Raw genomic sequence first — 16,145 nt, forward strand, 5'->3', positions numbered from 1 at the left:
GCCCGTTATGTGCCAGGTTCTTGCTGGGGGAGTACGGCAGGGAACAAAATGATAAGGTCCTGCCTTTATGTTACCTGCCTTATAGCAGAGGAGATAAACAATAAACAAGTTAAAAAATGAACAAGATAATTATAAATTGTCATAATTGCTCCATAGGAACGAAAGGGTGATGATATGAAAGGTAAACAGGGAGGGCTGGGTCCTACTTTGGAGAGGATTGTTAGGGTAGGGACAGCGTACAAAGGCCCTGAAGCCAGGAAAGACTTAAAGGGTTTCAAGAGCAGAGGGGTTTTCATGTTGATGGCAGGTCGTTAGTGAGAGAGACTAGGATGACCTGACGTGGGAGAGGGAGGCAGGAGATGCTTTACAGGGCCCTGCCGTGTTTGGCAAGGAGTTGGGATTTTAGTCCAAGAGCAATGGGAATGTCATGAATTGATTTGTGTTTTTAAAATATTGGGGTGGCCAAAAAGTTCGTTCGGGTTTTTCCTTAAGATCGGAAATACCACTGTGCAGAGAATGGTGGAAGAAGAGAGACCACTTCCTAGGCTATTAGAGTAATCTCTGGCGGAGATATAATGACACCTTATAGGGTTGTGTTAGTGGCAATAGAGGAGCATGGACAGATTTGAGATTTATTTTGGAAATAGAACAAATGGCACTTTCTGGTGTGTTGGAATGGGGAGCAGGGAGGTGAGGGGGAGGGAAGAATCACAGATGAATTGTAGGTTTTTGACTGGACCAGAGCTTCTGAAAGTGTGGTCTTTCGACTTCTGGGGATGGTGAGGGTTGGGGATTGGCTGGGGTCCTTGAGGTTCATTCATGTGGTCTGCAAGAGCAAATGATTTTTGTAATATTAAGACATTATTTGTAAAAGCACTGATGCCTTAGCTTGAATCAGTGCAGCAATACCAAACTACTAGTCTTTGTCTTCTCTACCTTATGGAATAGTAATAAAAAGTATGAGTTTCATTTTAAAATGTACTTGATGAAGCAGTTAAAGAGTATTATTTTTTATCACATTTCAACCTTTGAGTACAAGTCCTTTAATACGTGTGATGAAATGGGAAGTAGACTTTAAGCACCATGGCAGCAAATCAAAGTTGTCTTGAGAAAAGCCTCTCTGCAGGTGTTGGAGGAGCAGCCTGACAGCTACTGTTTTCATGGGACACTGTTTTCACTTGAAGCAGCAACTGACATTCAGACCTAGGTGTTTTGTAGACATTTTCTTGAAAATTAAGTGCCTGTCATTTAAGGGAAAACAAGTGACGTTGTTTGTTACTAATGATAAAATTTGAACTTTTAAAGTGAAAGTTGGAATTTTGGAAAAATTATATTCATCACTCTGTCCTTGGCATCTTCCTAGTATTTAAAGACTTCTGATGAGATTAGTGGTGATATTGATGAATGTGTTTTTGAATATTGTATAATGAAATGTTCAACATTTATAGAGGATCTGAGTAACTAAGGGAACTAAAATTTTCCAGATAACCAGTGCATGATGTTACAGAATCATGCATGAGTAAAAGATCTATTTAGAGGGCAAGAGAGGCCATTGGATTTTCACATTACAGAGTACAAAAGTTCATTGGTAAGTTTTGACAGTCCACGTCGCAGTTAACCTTTATGAATCTGCCACTTGTCAAGTTTGGTGTTAGTACTAAAGAATATCCACAGGGATATCCACAGTGGGTATTAGAACACTCTATTTTCCAACTATACATCTGTGTAAGACCAGATTTTTAAAAGTATACTTCAGCCAAAACAACATATCTCAACAACCTGAATGTAGAAGACAGACATTAAAGAAATCTACAAAATGTAAAACAATGTTTCTCTTCTAATTTTTGAAAAGTTAGCTATTTTTCATAAAAGTATGTTATTTATAAGCCTGTAGTGATTGCTCTTATTTGTAAATGAATTAGTATGTATTTTAAACATTTCTCAGTTTTTATTTCTAATGTGGGAAATACTGATAGCCATGATCCACATGAACAAAAGGTCTTTGGGGTTCTCAGGTAAAGAGGTCCTGAGACCCATAAGTTTAAGAAGTTTGGGCTGGATCAACTGAGTAGATGGTGATACACGTAAAGAGATAAAGAAGATTAGAGAAGCTTGCCTTTTTTTTTTTTTTTTTTTAAGAATGGGAGATGGAATCTTCTATTCAAGAATTGTGAAGCTATCAGGCGGTCATTTGGATATTGGTGTTTGTGGCTCAGAGCTCAGAACAGATGCGTGTAGTAGAGAGAAATTTCAGAGTAATCATCCATGGTTAGTAATCAAAGTCATGGGGCTGGATGGGTTGCCTTGAGAGAATGTAGGTTTAAAAAAAATAAAGATTCAAGTCATAGAGCACTCCAACATAAATGTTGGATAGCAAAAGGAACTTAGAAAAAGAAGCAATAATGTGGGAGAAAATCCAGGAGACTATGGGGCACAGAACATTTGCAGAAAGTGAGATAGTTGTATTGAAAGCTGGTTGAGGTGAAGTAAGAGACCTTGGTGAGGGCCCTTATCACCTCTTGTCTGGACTGTTGCAGTAGCTTCTTGACTGGTCTTGCTTGTGGTTGTGAGCCCCTCTACTCTGTCACACAGCAAGAAAGGTTGTATTTCAAAAAATGAACTTCCCTCTCTTAGCTTCTTGAAACCCAGCTTTAGCTGTCTGATACCAGCTGGATAAAGTAAATATCATAAAAGCTTTTTCATGAGCGCACAGCTGTCTATGTTGTTAGCCTAACCTTGTGATATTTAACTCCCCCCAGCTATCTCTCACCACCTGCCAACTTTAATTTTACTTATAAGATGTTGTGCTCTGCTTTTGGGTATTTTGATGTGTTCTTTCCTTTTCCCAGGTTTCCTCTCTTCATTGCCTCGTCTAAACCTTGTGAACTCTTCCTTATTGAAAACCTGATTCAGGCAGCACCTTCTTTGGGCAGCCTTTTTTAATTGAAGATTGGTTGCCAAATTTGTTGAAGTTGATCATTATTTTACTCGCCATTGATTTTAGACTTATTAAACTTTAGCAATTATTATTTGATGTTTTTATGACAGAGACACGTTTATTCATTCATTAAATAAATATTTGCTCAGCACTCATTTTGTGGCAAGCATTGACCTAAGAACTGGGGGTACAGCTGTGGATGACACAGGTAGATCCCTGTATCATGGAAATTATAATCTAGAAGACTGAATGCATGTTTAACATATTTATACATTAAATGTGTTTTTATTTCATTTGTGAGGAGATTAGTGGAAAGAGATAATATATAAATATATTTGGCCTTTGGAAATATGATGATATTAAATCAGTATACAAACATTGATATATCCTTTTTCTGTAAAAGCATTAAGAATCCAGTGACACATGGAACCGTGTTAGATATTATGCAAAGAAAATTTTGTTGCGTATTATTCATTGTATTACTAAGCTTATGTGCAATATGAGTATTTCATACAGACTTTTATTTCTAAGCAGAGGCCCTTTGACCTCTGTCTGGGGTACTGTAGAAGTGATTTCCCTGTTATGCAGATTGTTAGGTTAAATCACTTCTAAGTTTCCTTTCATTTTTATGTTTCTTTTTTGTGTTTTGTTTTGTTTTGTTTTACGTTGGCTTCTTTTCTTCATAATTTTATTTGCTTAGACATTGTCACACATCAGGAGGTGTGATGAAACCCACTTTGTTATAATCTAGCACATTTCTCATAGTGTCTTCTCTTTTCAGGATTAGTCAAGCTGTGGGATATTAAAATATGTTACACAAAGAAAGCATTTTGTGCTTAAATAAGTTAAATATAAGTGAAGTTGTTTTTTTTTTAACTGCAGGCCTGCTTGGGTCCTTTAGTAATATTTAGCTAATATTTACTATGACTTTCTAAGAGAGATTCATATAGCGAGTAGTATTTCACAGAGGTCTTTGACCAGGAAACCTTTTTTTTATGAAGTGTCTTGGGAAACTATCTGTGGGACACTAGATGTGAAATGTTGATTTTAATGATTTAGATTTCTTTTTTTTTTTTAATTTTAAAAGTCTTTATTCTGATGTTGTCTTGCTTAAAAGGTAAGAAAAAAATGAAAATTTCTTGGTGTTCTGAAATGTGCAGTTTTTAACAATAATCTGTCCTGCATTAGAATAATAGCAGTAAGTTGTAAGATACCATTTTGGATGTGTAGTTGGCTTGTAATAGCTTTTCTTTTCCTAAGCTGGAGAAACTGTTTAATTTATACTACCTTTTGCAAAAGTGTCCTTGTTGCTTATACACATTTTAAATAACCAATGTTGCCTTAATGTGTAGCCTTAAAGCATTGTCTCTTGATTGTTTAATGATTCAGATTTCACACTAAAATGTATTCTAATTCATTACTGGGATTCTCTTTCTCCTTCCCTCTCCTCCTCCTCGAATCCAACACTATATAAAATTGAATCCAAAAATACATAAGTAGGATTATATATCATGACTAAATGGGGTCCATCCCAGAAATGAATACTGGCTTAGTGTTCACCAGAATGAATGTTCAAAATTTTAAATAAATGAACCACCAAAATTCAACATTTTAACAATTTAAAAAGTGTATAATCAGCTCAGACACAGATGAAGAATTTGACAAAAATCTAACATCTATTCATTATAAAATCTTTCAGCAAAGTAAGGATAGAAGGGCACTAGCTCAACCTGATAAATTAAGGGCATTTATGAAAAATGTACATCTTACATTATACTTAATGGTAAATGGCTGAATGCTTTCCTCCTCAGATAGGAACAAGAAAATGATATCTCTGCTTCTATTCATTGTACTGGAGGTTCTAGCCATTGCAATAAGGCAAGAAACTACAAAAAATCTACTTGAACCAATAAGAGAGTTTAGCAAGTTTGCAAGATAAAAGGTCAATATACAGAAATCAGTTGTAGTTCTGTATGCTGTCAGAACATTGAAATAAAAAACACCTACCATTAACAGTAGTATCAAAAAATATAATATACTTAGGAAATAACCTGAAAAAACATGTGAAAGACCAGTATTGAAACTGAAAACCATGATTGAAAGAAATTAAACCTAAAATAAATGAGATATCCTGTATTCATGGGTCTGAAGACCCAATATTATTAAAATGTCAGTTTTCTCCAAATTGATCTATAGAGTTCATGTAATTGTAATCAAAATCTCGATAGGCTTTTTTTTTTTTTAAAAATAGAAACAAACAAGCTGGTTCTAAAATTTATATTAAAATCATATATGTGATTAAGCATATAACAAGACTTTATAATAAACCTACACCAGACACTGGTATATTATATATATGTGTGCAGTCATTTGATATATGATGAGAATGATATAGTAGCACTGTAATGGGGTGTGGGGTAAAGGACAATCTTTTCAGTATATGATTTGAAGTCGGTTGGATAGCCATATGGAAAAACAAACTAAATATTGACTTCACCATATATTGTACAAAACTTTAATTCCAGATCAATTGCAAATTTAGATATGAAAGGCAAAGCAATAAAGCTTACATTGAAAGATACTGTATGAGAATTTAGAGTAGGGAAATAATTCTTAAATTATTAAGCATTTTGTGCACAAAAGCATTAACCATAAAGGAAACGATTGCTTAATTAGAACATATTAAATTTATGAATTTCTGTTCATAAGTTAATTAAAAGATGCCATTGGGAAGGTTTTCTACAAGATGGTAAAAAATATTTGCAATACAAATAACCCAGGTCTAGAATATTTTTATTGCTTTTTAAAGGGTATAATGAAGTGAAAATGTGTTTTAATTTCTCTGTCTGTTGATCCTATTTAAATGGACCCTAGTTTTTTAAACCCACAAGATTTTAGTTATAAAATTACACTTATGAAGAACCTAGAGATACTTGGTGTTGTGTAGAATCAGTGCAGAAGTGGCTCCTGGACAGGGGTGTCGGCTGTTTTATAGTTTAGTTCTTGAGCCTTGTGCAGGACTTGGCGTATGCTTGGTCTTCAGCCTGTGTTTACTGAATTAATGGGTGGATGTTTTGTAATTACAAAAAATATATGCATAAAAGAGTAAACACCCTCATATGAGGACAGGCCTTTTAAGTTTAAACCTGAAAATCACAGTAAGCATTATAGTTGGACACGAAGAACAAAAGTGCTAACATTTTTAGAATATGAAGATGAAGTGCATTTTAGGAATGTAAAACGTTAGCCACAATTCTGGGAAGCTTACCGTGGTGATTATCTTCTCACGTCGGGGAGGGAGAGGGGAAGCCTCTTTGATCTATAAGATGTAATGGAGAAGAGAGAGTTTCATCTCACAAAACCGGATTTTCTAAGCATAACGTGCTACTTTTGATAAGAATTAGCTGAGATAGTGAATATTTGTGTTAGCTAAGCAGAGCTTGGATTTAGCAAATGGCAGATAAGAGTATGGAGTGTCTTAATGGACATTTTTGAAGCATTAGGTTCATCTCAAGTATGTACTGGTAATGATTGCATTATTTAAATTTCAACTTTACATTTTTTGCAGAGTTCTGAAGTTCCTGTTGCTTCAGACGATGGATGAGCAATCACAAGGAATGCAAGGGCCACCTGTTCCTCAGTTCCAACCGCAGGTAATTTGTTCTAATAAATGCAGCCATAAGAGTGTGTGTGTGTGTGTGTGTGTGTGTGTGTGTGTGTGTGTAGACATAGATGTACATGCAGTGAGGAAGGAAGTAGTACATGTACAGTCCCTTTAGGAAATAAAGTAGCCAAAAATGCTAGTTATGAATCCAAGCTTCAATCAGAATTGTTTCTATTATAAAATACTGTTTTAGAATATTTAGTCCTCATGTACAAATATGAAAAAAAAAGAGGGGGGCAGCTTTAGCTTTTAACTTGAATTGAATGACCTACAGGCTTTGGGAGCTAATGTTTGGCTCAGAGAGGAAGAGAAAAGGCAAGGCGGCGCCTGTGTGTCTAGTGCCTGTCTCTGCTCTGGCTGGTCCTGCGTTGCCCACGACTGCCTTCTGTTACTGTCACTTTTCTTATTTTCTCTGAGTAGCAATGTGTTTCCCCTGTTACATAGTTGCTCGTTTTTTTATAACATGAAATGGAGTTAAAGGAATGTTTCAGCAAAACATGTACACACACTATAGAAGTTAATCGCCTCGCATGCTGTGTTCACGATGGATGCTTGCCCTAAAGCCCCGTGTATGACGACGTGTCTAAAATAACATTCATCCCTGCACAGAGGCAGCAGTTCATTTCTGTTGTTGTTATTAGTAAATACCATGTTTTTTCAGTTTGGTGTTGGAGGCCTTCTACAGTGTTCCAAATTTACTGTGCCAGCCTTGTCCCAATTTTGCTTGATCGTAATTCTGGAAGTGAAGAATTGGTAGATGTACTTCCGTGGTATCTTTCTCTGGTGTTGGTATCAGAGTGATGGTGGCCTCATAGAATGAGTTTGGGAGTGTTCCTTCCTCTGCAGTTTTTTTGGAATAGTTTCAGAAGGATAGGTGTTAACTCATCTCTAAATATTTGGTAGAACTCGCCTGTGAAGCCATCTGGTCCTGGACTTTCGTTTGTTGGGAGTTTTTAAATCACAGATTCAATTTCAGTACTTGTAATTGGTCTGTTATAGATGTTCTTTCAAATGAGTTCCGTAGTCAGATAAGTTTGGGAGACTAGGGTTTACACAGCTGCTTCATGACAGTACTTTCTCAGAGCCTTCCCTGTATTATTAGGGTGCACTGTGAATTTCCTGGAGGGGGTTTCGGGGGGTAGTGTTTTCCAGACTTATTTGACCACGGGATCCTTTTTGTTGAAGCACATTTATTGGCTTCTCTCAGAATCCATGTCTGTGAGGCACAGTGCAGGAAATACTGCCTCCAGAATAAACTGTCTTTTCTGCCTCTGTGACTTTTTTCATCTTGTGCCCTCATCCCCCTCTCCAATTTTTGAAATCCTGCCCACCCTTCAAGGACCATCTAAAATGCCATCTCCACTATGAAGCTTTTTCTGATTTTGTGAATGTAATATTTTTTCCTTGGAAACGTGATGGTGCCTCCTTTGTTATGTCTCTTCTGGTGTTTCTGAGGCCTTTGTGTCATTCTACATGGGCATTTTCCTTATCTTTGCTATTGGGTTAAACTCTCCTTGAGGATTTAGACTGTGTCTTACTTTCTTTGGATGTCCTGTGATACTGCAGCTCCCCACATGAAGCAGGGGCTCAATAAGAATGTGTGATTGAAACCAACCAGGGACGCCTTCAAATGAACGTGTTTAAATTAGCCCTTTACCCAGTTGAATTTTACATTGTTTTCTTTGTTACACCCGTCTGAATTCTCTGTACCGTATTCAGAAAAGAGAACCTTTAGAGCTTAGAGTAAGACCAATATTTTAATTTCAAGATGATTTTTTTTTTTTTTTTTTAGATCTACCATCTATATTTTGTGTATGGTCATAAATTACCAAGATTATAATAAGCAGTTTCTATTAGATACAGGTGTATCTTAGTGCTAGTTTTACACACATACATAGATACTATGGGACCGTATTATATTGTTTCTAGTGAAGACAGTAAAAGAAGCACTTCTAAAATTAGGTAGTTCATGTCATGATTTTGAAATTCTGTTTTGAACAGTCCTAAATTTCAAAGGAAAAAAAAAATGAGCACTTTCATTTTTGCCTTCTACTGACTCACCAGCCAGGAAAGTCATGGTTTCCTGGGACCATGCAGCATACATTTCAGAACCACGTCCGTGGTTCTGCATCTCTTTTCACACAGTTCCCTTCATCTCTGCCTCCTGCTGCTGCTCCCAGGGGTGGGGGAAAGAGGGAGGGTTTTTCCTGTCTCTGCGTCCAGACTGATGGTGTGAGATTACCTGACAAGAGTTTACAGGCGTTATTGCTTATTAAGTCTTTGAAAAATGTTACTGCTCTCAGTAGCATGATTTTTAAAGGCTGGCAAAGGACAGGCTCTGCTAGGGGCTGACAACCTTCTTTTGTTGTGTTCCACACCATTGGCCTGAATAACGGGGTGATACGGCAACATATGGTTAGCTGAGTGACTCCTACTTTTGTGATGCTAATACGTGTCTGGACATAAACAGAAAACGAAGTCAGCTTTCCAAGTGTCAAATACCAATCCCCTGTATAATGACAAGTGATGTATATTCTTGGCATATCTTTCTTTTTCTTGTTCCGAGATGAATACTCTAACCCCGTAATGTGTAATATGTGGTCTCACATATTACTGTGAGAGTTCCTTTTTTTTAGTACTGTGTGAGTTCCTTTTTTTTTAAGCTTTAGGATGTGAGATTTATGTATCTCTATTAATTTTTTTGTGTGTATTGTCATTCTCTTGAACTTAGGGAAATTTTTTTTCTATCAGCTTCCTTTTCCTTCCCTTTTTCCTTTGATTCCTTCTACTAAAGCCAGAAAGTACTGAAAGGATGTTTTGACTAGATTTGTATCCTGTTGGACTCTTGTTGGTGGAACAATGGATTTAGCTTAATTTAAAAAAGAAAATTCAGACTATATAAAGGTGGTGACAGAGAAATAGGAAAATACTTACTAAAATATTTTAGTATGAGACTAATTTTAAACCATGGAAGTTTACAACTAACATTTTTTGAGTATTTTGATTTCTGATCATTGAGTGAAGAGCACTATGGTACATTCACTTTTTATCATAGAGATAAATATAAAACAATTATAATCAGAGCACAATTTTAAGAATTTATGGGAGTGATTAGAAGGGAGGATTAGTTTTAATTATGATAATCACCAGGACTTAGGTTATAATTTTTATTTGCAAATTTGAAGATATCTAGTGTAACACTTTGGCTACCTGTGAAAGAGGGAAAGCTTCCCAGATCTACAGGTAGGAAAATAGATGTTCCTCGTTTTTATTGCTTGGAAGGTATGAGAACCTTGTCTGGGAGTCTTCCAACCCAAGCAGTAAGGTAGATCAACCATTCCTTTAAGCTTCCTGGTGGCCCAAACTGCAGGCCCCCTGTGCGTTTGCATCCCTGTGAAGCGAGGTGTAGGGATGAGATGAAGGTGACCTTGCAGCATGTTTGGGGTAGCGATCTGGGCGCTCTGGGGGCCAGAGCGCCGTTGCCCCCGTGGACTGTGTTGAGTGGGATGGGTTTTGGACGTGATGGTTGTATTACCGTCCCCGGTCTTTAGCTCATCTTACAGAATTACTTTATGAAATACGGGTCATCACGTAGTTTACTTCTTTTGATAAATTGATTTTGCCAAGCTGTTTGTTATAAGTAGCACTGAGTACAGCTTGTGTGTTTTGAATTCTCTGTAGAAATTTAGGTGTGACGTTCTCCTTTTGGTAGTTTGCTTCATTGAATGACTTCAGGCACAGGAGAATGAGCAGCGGCTGTTCTGAGGAAAGAGGGCTCCTGCCACAGTTTCAGTTCGTGACTGTGAACCTCAAGTAAACCTCAGCTGCCCAGCAGTCGTGTTGTTGGCCCCTTCACTCCCTCTCCCCTCAGTGACATCTCGTATCTCTGCTCTCCTCAAACCCCCAGCACTATCTCCCCCATCCTCACACTTAGCTGATGCCCTTGCTTCCCGTTAAGCTTAAAAAACCGAAACAATCAGAAGAGAACTTCCACCGACTTCTCCCAGACACGTAGTCACATGACTGGCCTTTTCTGTCACCAGATGAACCAGCCACACTGTGCCCAAGGCCAGCGCGCCCCTGACCACTGGATCCCATCCACCCTCTGCTCCTGTTGGCCCCTCTCTGCAGGCCCTTCACTAGCACGCCATCGTGTGGTTCTCTCTTCCATCTAAACAACAAACCGTGACCTGCTCGGGTCCTTGGACTCTTTAATCAATAGAAATTGGTAAGAGGCCAGATGAGAGATTCAGGCAAGGCTTTATTGAGACTCGTGCCGCTGGGGGGTGGGGCTGGGGGGTGAAAACGAGCATTAGGTGCCCTTGCTTGCTCCCCGAGGGGGCTTGAGCTGGTTCATTGAACGGGCTGAGGGCAGGGTAGGTCTGTCAGGAGGCCTGGCTTAGGTGGTCTGCTCGCCCTCTGGGTGGTGCTGTGTGCAGGGATCTTGTGCAGGACCCTGCTTTTGCTCCTGGCACCTCAGAAGGGGCCGTTGGTTTGTGGCCTTTGTATATCTTATTGTTCATAACTGCCCGACTGCACATGCATGCAGTTATTTTTAGTCCCTTACGGTTTCTTTACATCCTGTTGCCCAGTTGCAAGTGCAAGCACTCAGGTAGAGGGTCCCCTGTCCCAGCCTATCTCAAAACCAAAACAAGTCCAAACCAAAACCAGCTTTTAAAGTCCTTCTTTTCTCCAGCTGTTAACCTATTTCTCTCCTGCCTTTTATTGCTAATTCTTAGCTTTATTTGCAGGTTTGTCTCCCATTTCCCCCTTCACTCTCTGAAGTGTGCTCCAGTGAAGCCTTCTCCCCACCCTCCCGGCTAGCCTGCCTTGTCAAGGTCCCGGTCATGTGCAGGTGCTCAGTCCCTGGTCAGCCCTCAGGCCTCAGCCTCCGTGGCTCATCAGCTGCGTTTAGTAGTCGATCGTACTCTCTTCTTTGAAACCTGTTCATTGCTCAGCTTCCAAGAACCTTGTTTTTCTCATCTTACTGGTCCATCCTTTGCTGATTTCTCCTCACCTCCTGGACCTCTTAACAATGGAGGGCTTCAAGGCTTGAGACCTCTTTCTATCTATATCCCTGCTTGGAGATCTCTTCCAGTTTCGTGATTCTAAATATCCATATGCTGGTGACTCTCACATTTATATCTCAACCTGGACCTCTGTCCTGAATTCCAGACTCATGTATCCAGTTGCCTGCTTGACCTCAAATTTGTGTGTCTCAAAGCGATCACGTGTGAAGCTGAACTCTGAATGGTGCCGCCCAACCCTTCTGTCTGCAGGCCTCTCTATCACAGTTGGTGGCAGGTCCGTCCTTCCCTTGCTCAGGCTGAAGCTCCTGGAGACGTCCCTGGCTTCTTCCAGCTCTCTCGTGTTGTGTCTCACCTGTTCCCAGACCCCACAGCTCCATCTTTAACATACAGTTAGAATTGGGATACTTCTTGCCTCCTCTGCTGCTACTACTGTGGTCAAAGTAATTTTACTTTTTCACATAACTTATTTCAGTAGCTTACCAGCTTCCATCCTTGCCTCCCTTCAGCCTGCTCTCAATAAAAGTTATATAAACCTTAAATGTAAAATACAAAATTTCAGTCAAATTGTGTCTGTTTAAAACCTTCGAGTAGTTTCTCATTGGCTTACTAACTCATCATCTTCCAGGATATATTTAACTATCACCTTCTTTGATCATTTAATGAAAATTGAACCTTCACACCCACCCAGTAAGCCTTTGCTGCCATATTTTTCTGCGTAGAATTGATCGCCTTTTCACTTTTTCATCGTCTGCTTTCCCTAGAGTATAAGCTTCATCCCGAGACCCCGGAGTGGTACCTAGGGCACGTAGTAGGCATTCAGTAAATGCTTGTTGAAGACAAACTGGGTGTCAGATCAACCCATTCTCCATCTTTTCAAGCACCACCTTTTAAATGAATATTAAGATACATAAATGTCTTTGGAATTTCTCTTCCTGGCACAAGTTCAAACAGTGGCCTGTGCCTTGGTACCTACATCAAAAATACGATAGGAAGCCATTCTTGGCAACGCTTTGTTAGACCAAGGTGTGAGAGACCAGCCTGCGCTGAAGCAGGAAAGAAGAGCTCAGAGAAAAAGAAAGAAATTTTCTCCAGGACAGGTTTCCACATCTTTGTGAGCCCAGAAGTCAGGTGTGGTCTAAGATGTCTGAACTCTTAATTTACCATTTTTGTTTTTCTTGGGTAACAGTCTATATACAAAAGTAAATATATATTAAATGGTTTATTTAAAAAAAAAACACATCCTCCATTTCTTATGGACCTTTTTTCACCTCCTTGGTTTAACTGGAACAGACCTCTTTCCCCCAAGGACACTGTTTCCCGTCACCCTCTCAGTGGCGGCTGCTGGCTCTCTAATAACCCCACGCCGTGAGGATCGGGGGTCGGATGGCAGCCTGTCCATCCACAGAGCCTCTTCCAGACCACGATTCCTCCTCGTTCTTGGGGTAGGGAGGGCTGAAACCTGCTGTGTCGAGGCTCTGCCACCCGAAGAAAGGGCGTTCACCTTCCCTGTCGCTGTTGTCTCCTGGGCTCCTCATGGCCCCTCGCACTGGTTGGACACTTGGCCCCTGGCTCCTGGCTTTTGTCCAGGGCAGTATCCCTGCTGCTGCTACCAGCACCTGCTGCGGATTGCGTTCTTACAGCGCGTGCACCCCGTGCGAGGCATTGTGAATGTGTGTTTCATTTATTCCTAACGCAAGCCGTAGGAGGCTCTATCTGTCACACTTCACAAATGAAGAGACTGAGGCTCAGACCAATGAACTAACTCACCCTTGGTCACATAGCCAGTAAGTGGCGGGGCTGGGATTGGCCCCGGGTCTGTCTCACTCTTTAGTTTCACAGAAAAAGCTCCTCCTCCGTTTCCTGGCCAGTCTGATCTTCTCAATCACTGTGACTCTTGATATTTTTATAGGTACCTCAAGCTCCTAGTCTTCAAGATGGAATTTATTATTTCCTGCCCAAGATTGTCCTTTTGCCTGTGACTGTTAGCACCGTCCATCTAGTCGTCCAAACTACGAACAAGCGAAATCGCATACTTTATATTTAGGCAGTTCTCCTCTTGTCTTGATTTTACTCCCTAGATAGCTCTTGAATCTGCTAATTCTCTACACCCTGACTGTAACTACTGTAGTTTATTTAGATTACTGCCACCTTTTGCCTGGATTATCGCAGAAGCTTCTGAACTGATCTCTTTACCTCTCATTTTACCATTTCTAGTTCATTCTTTACATTGTAGCGAAAGTCATCTTTCCAAAGTGTACTTTTTATTGTATCACTTCCTAATGGCTCTTAGGGTGGATTCTGCATTTCCTTGTGTGACGTAGAGGGTCTTGCATCATCTGGTCGCCTTTTTCTTCTCCAGCTGCATTTTGTGTCTTTCCCTATTTTGGACACAGATTCAGTCGTGTCTTGCTTATACCATGTTCTCTTTCGGCTCCAAATCTCAGATGCTGAGGTAATGGTCTCAGGAGCCGTTCAAGGAGATTTAGTCCCTAATGGAACCTAATAGCATAAAGGCTCATTATAATGTGGATGAACTACATGGTAGAGGCCCTAAGGAAAGTGTTATCCTAGAGGAAACATGTAATTTGGAAGACAACAAAAAGATTACTCTCAGAAAAATAATGATTACTGGGTAATTTCTTACACTAGTATGCTTCTAACACATCAGAATATGCTATACCAGCAGTGCAGTGTTCACTTCTGTAGATCATGCTTTATATCAATGAGTAGTTGGTCATGGGTACTCAATAAATATTTGTTGGATGGATGAATTAATCTCTAAGTGAAAGCTAAATATTGATCAATCTAATTATATTATGCTGTATAGATTTTAGTTACTTGAGAGTTATTTTAGGAAAAGACTATGTGGTAATATAGAATAATAAGAAATCTGTCAAATGAGAAGTGATATCAAAATATTTAAAGCTTAGTTGAGTTTTGAATTTAGATTGGCTGTTCGTATTTACATATTTAGGGGTAAGTGTTCCTTAAATTTTAAAGGAAATGCCTTGAGAAATTTAGATGATTTTTAAAAGAATGGGAATACGGTAAGGATTCTCTCATCTGCTTTCTTGGAAGTTTCTATTTGAATAGTCTGATGTGGGCAAAGATGAGGTCGGCATTAATCTAAACAGTTTCCCAGTTCTATTTGGAATTGCATTCAGAGCCTGAAATATAGTTTTAATAAATACAGTAATGAAAATTGTTCTATTTTTGAGGGTGAATGTACTATTTGGAAGATTCAGAAATCCTTTGGAGCCAAGTATGTACTTGGTGAAAAAAGTAGATAGTCTTGGTATTCTTCTTTCGATCAAAATGAGATATCTTCTTAAATGAGACCAGTAATTTTCATGTGATTCACAAACTGATTACAATCCAAGGAGGAATTTCAAACATATTTTCAGTATTGGAAGCCTTCCTGGAGTAAGTCCATATCCTCTCACGGTGCTTGTTTGAAGGGCAACATTGAATGTATAGATTCTAATATGTTTGTTAGAATTCGGTTGTGTCATTTTACATTTAGCATACCTTTATATTTTGTCTCCCTTTATATTATTATTATGTGAATATTATGACTTTTTCATATGACTGTGGTTATGTTTCATACATCTTTCTCACTAAATATTCATAAAACAAATATTCATCAGATTTAGAAATTTTGATAAGCACTTCTTTTTCCAGGAACACTTATGTAGAATACATTTAATTATGCATTCCTTTTATTTATTTATTTTCCTTGGCTGGGTATCATTCAGTGTAGAAGAATAGGGGGATGGAGGAGGAGGAATTTCTAGGAGAGTTCTGATAGGGTATCCAGTAGAGGGTTAGGGGAGCACCACGGATCAGTTTAACTCAACACTAACTTCCAGAACCAACAGATGGGAAGAGATGGAACAGTGGGTTACGTGGCCCAGAGTGATGAGCCAAGTGAGAAGAGAAGGCTGAGGATGGAGCCCTGTGGACACCCGAATTTATATGGGGAGGAACACGTGGGGGAGCTGGGAGGAATCAGAAGCGCTGGCTGTTTAGTGGGGTGGTTCAGGGCCTGAGCCCTGAAGTCGGATTGCCTGGGGTGAATTCTTGGATGCCCCACTTACTGGCTGTGTGATGGAGGACAGGTTATTGAACATCTGTATGCTTCACTTTTCTTATCAATAAATTAGAGGAATCATAGTTTTTACCTCCTATGAGCTATGGAGCTTCTAGTATTGTGCTTGGCACGTAGAAAGAACCCCGATGATGGGGATGAGGATGAGGGTGACGATGACGACGCTCTGCCGGTGATGCTCTTGGAGCACAGGTTTCTCTGCCAGTGGTTGGTTCTGTGTCGTCTTATATCCTGTATTACATTTTTATTACCTGCCTTCTGCCCACACTGCTGCTTCGTTAGCCTTGTTTATTATCCCGGTCAGTGGCTTCACTATCCATCGAGGTGCTCAAGCCCCAGATCCATGATTTATCCTTGATTTCTCTCTGCCCCTCTCTCCTCGTATGCAATTCCTCAGCAGCTCCT

At 39.4% G+C, this 16,145-nt stretch overlaps 1 protein-coding gene across 9 annotated transcripts in view; it reads left to right on the top strand.

The window, feature by feature from the left end:
• NEK7 (NIMA related kinase 7) overlaps positions 1-16,145 on the top strand; it is a 340,627-nt gene that overhangs the window by 233,813 nt on the left and 90,669 nt on the right. For all 9 annotated transcript variants that reach the window (XM_059943019.1, XM_059943046.1, XM_059942998.1 and 6 more), the window contains one exon: positions 6,507-6,591. In XM_059943019.1, the coding sequence (XP_059799002.1) occupies positions 6,535-6,591 (57 nt within the window). In that variant the 5' untranslated portion in view covers positions 6,507-6,534. The remainder of the gene's footprint in view (positions 1-6,506; positions 6,592-16,145) is intronic.

Source organism: Balaenoptera ricei, chromosome 1 (assembly GCF_028023285.1).
Source record: "Balaenoptera ricei isolate mBalRic1 chromosome 1, mBalRic1.hap2, whole genome shotgun sequence".
Lineage (NCBI taxonomy): Eukaryota > Metazoa > Chordata > Mammalia > Artiodactyla > Balaenopteridae > Balaenoptera > Balaenoptera ricei.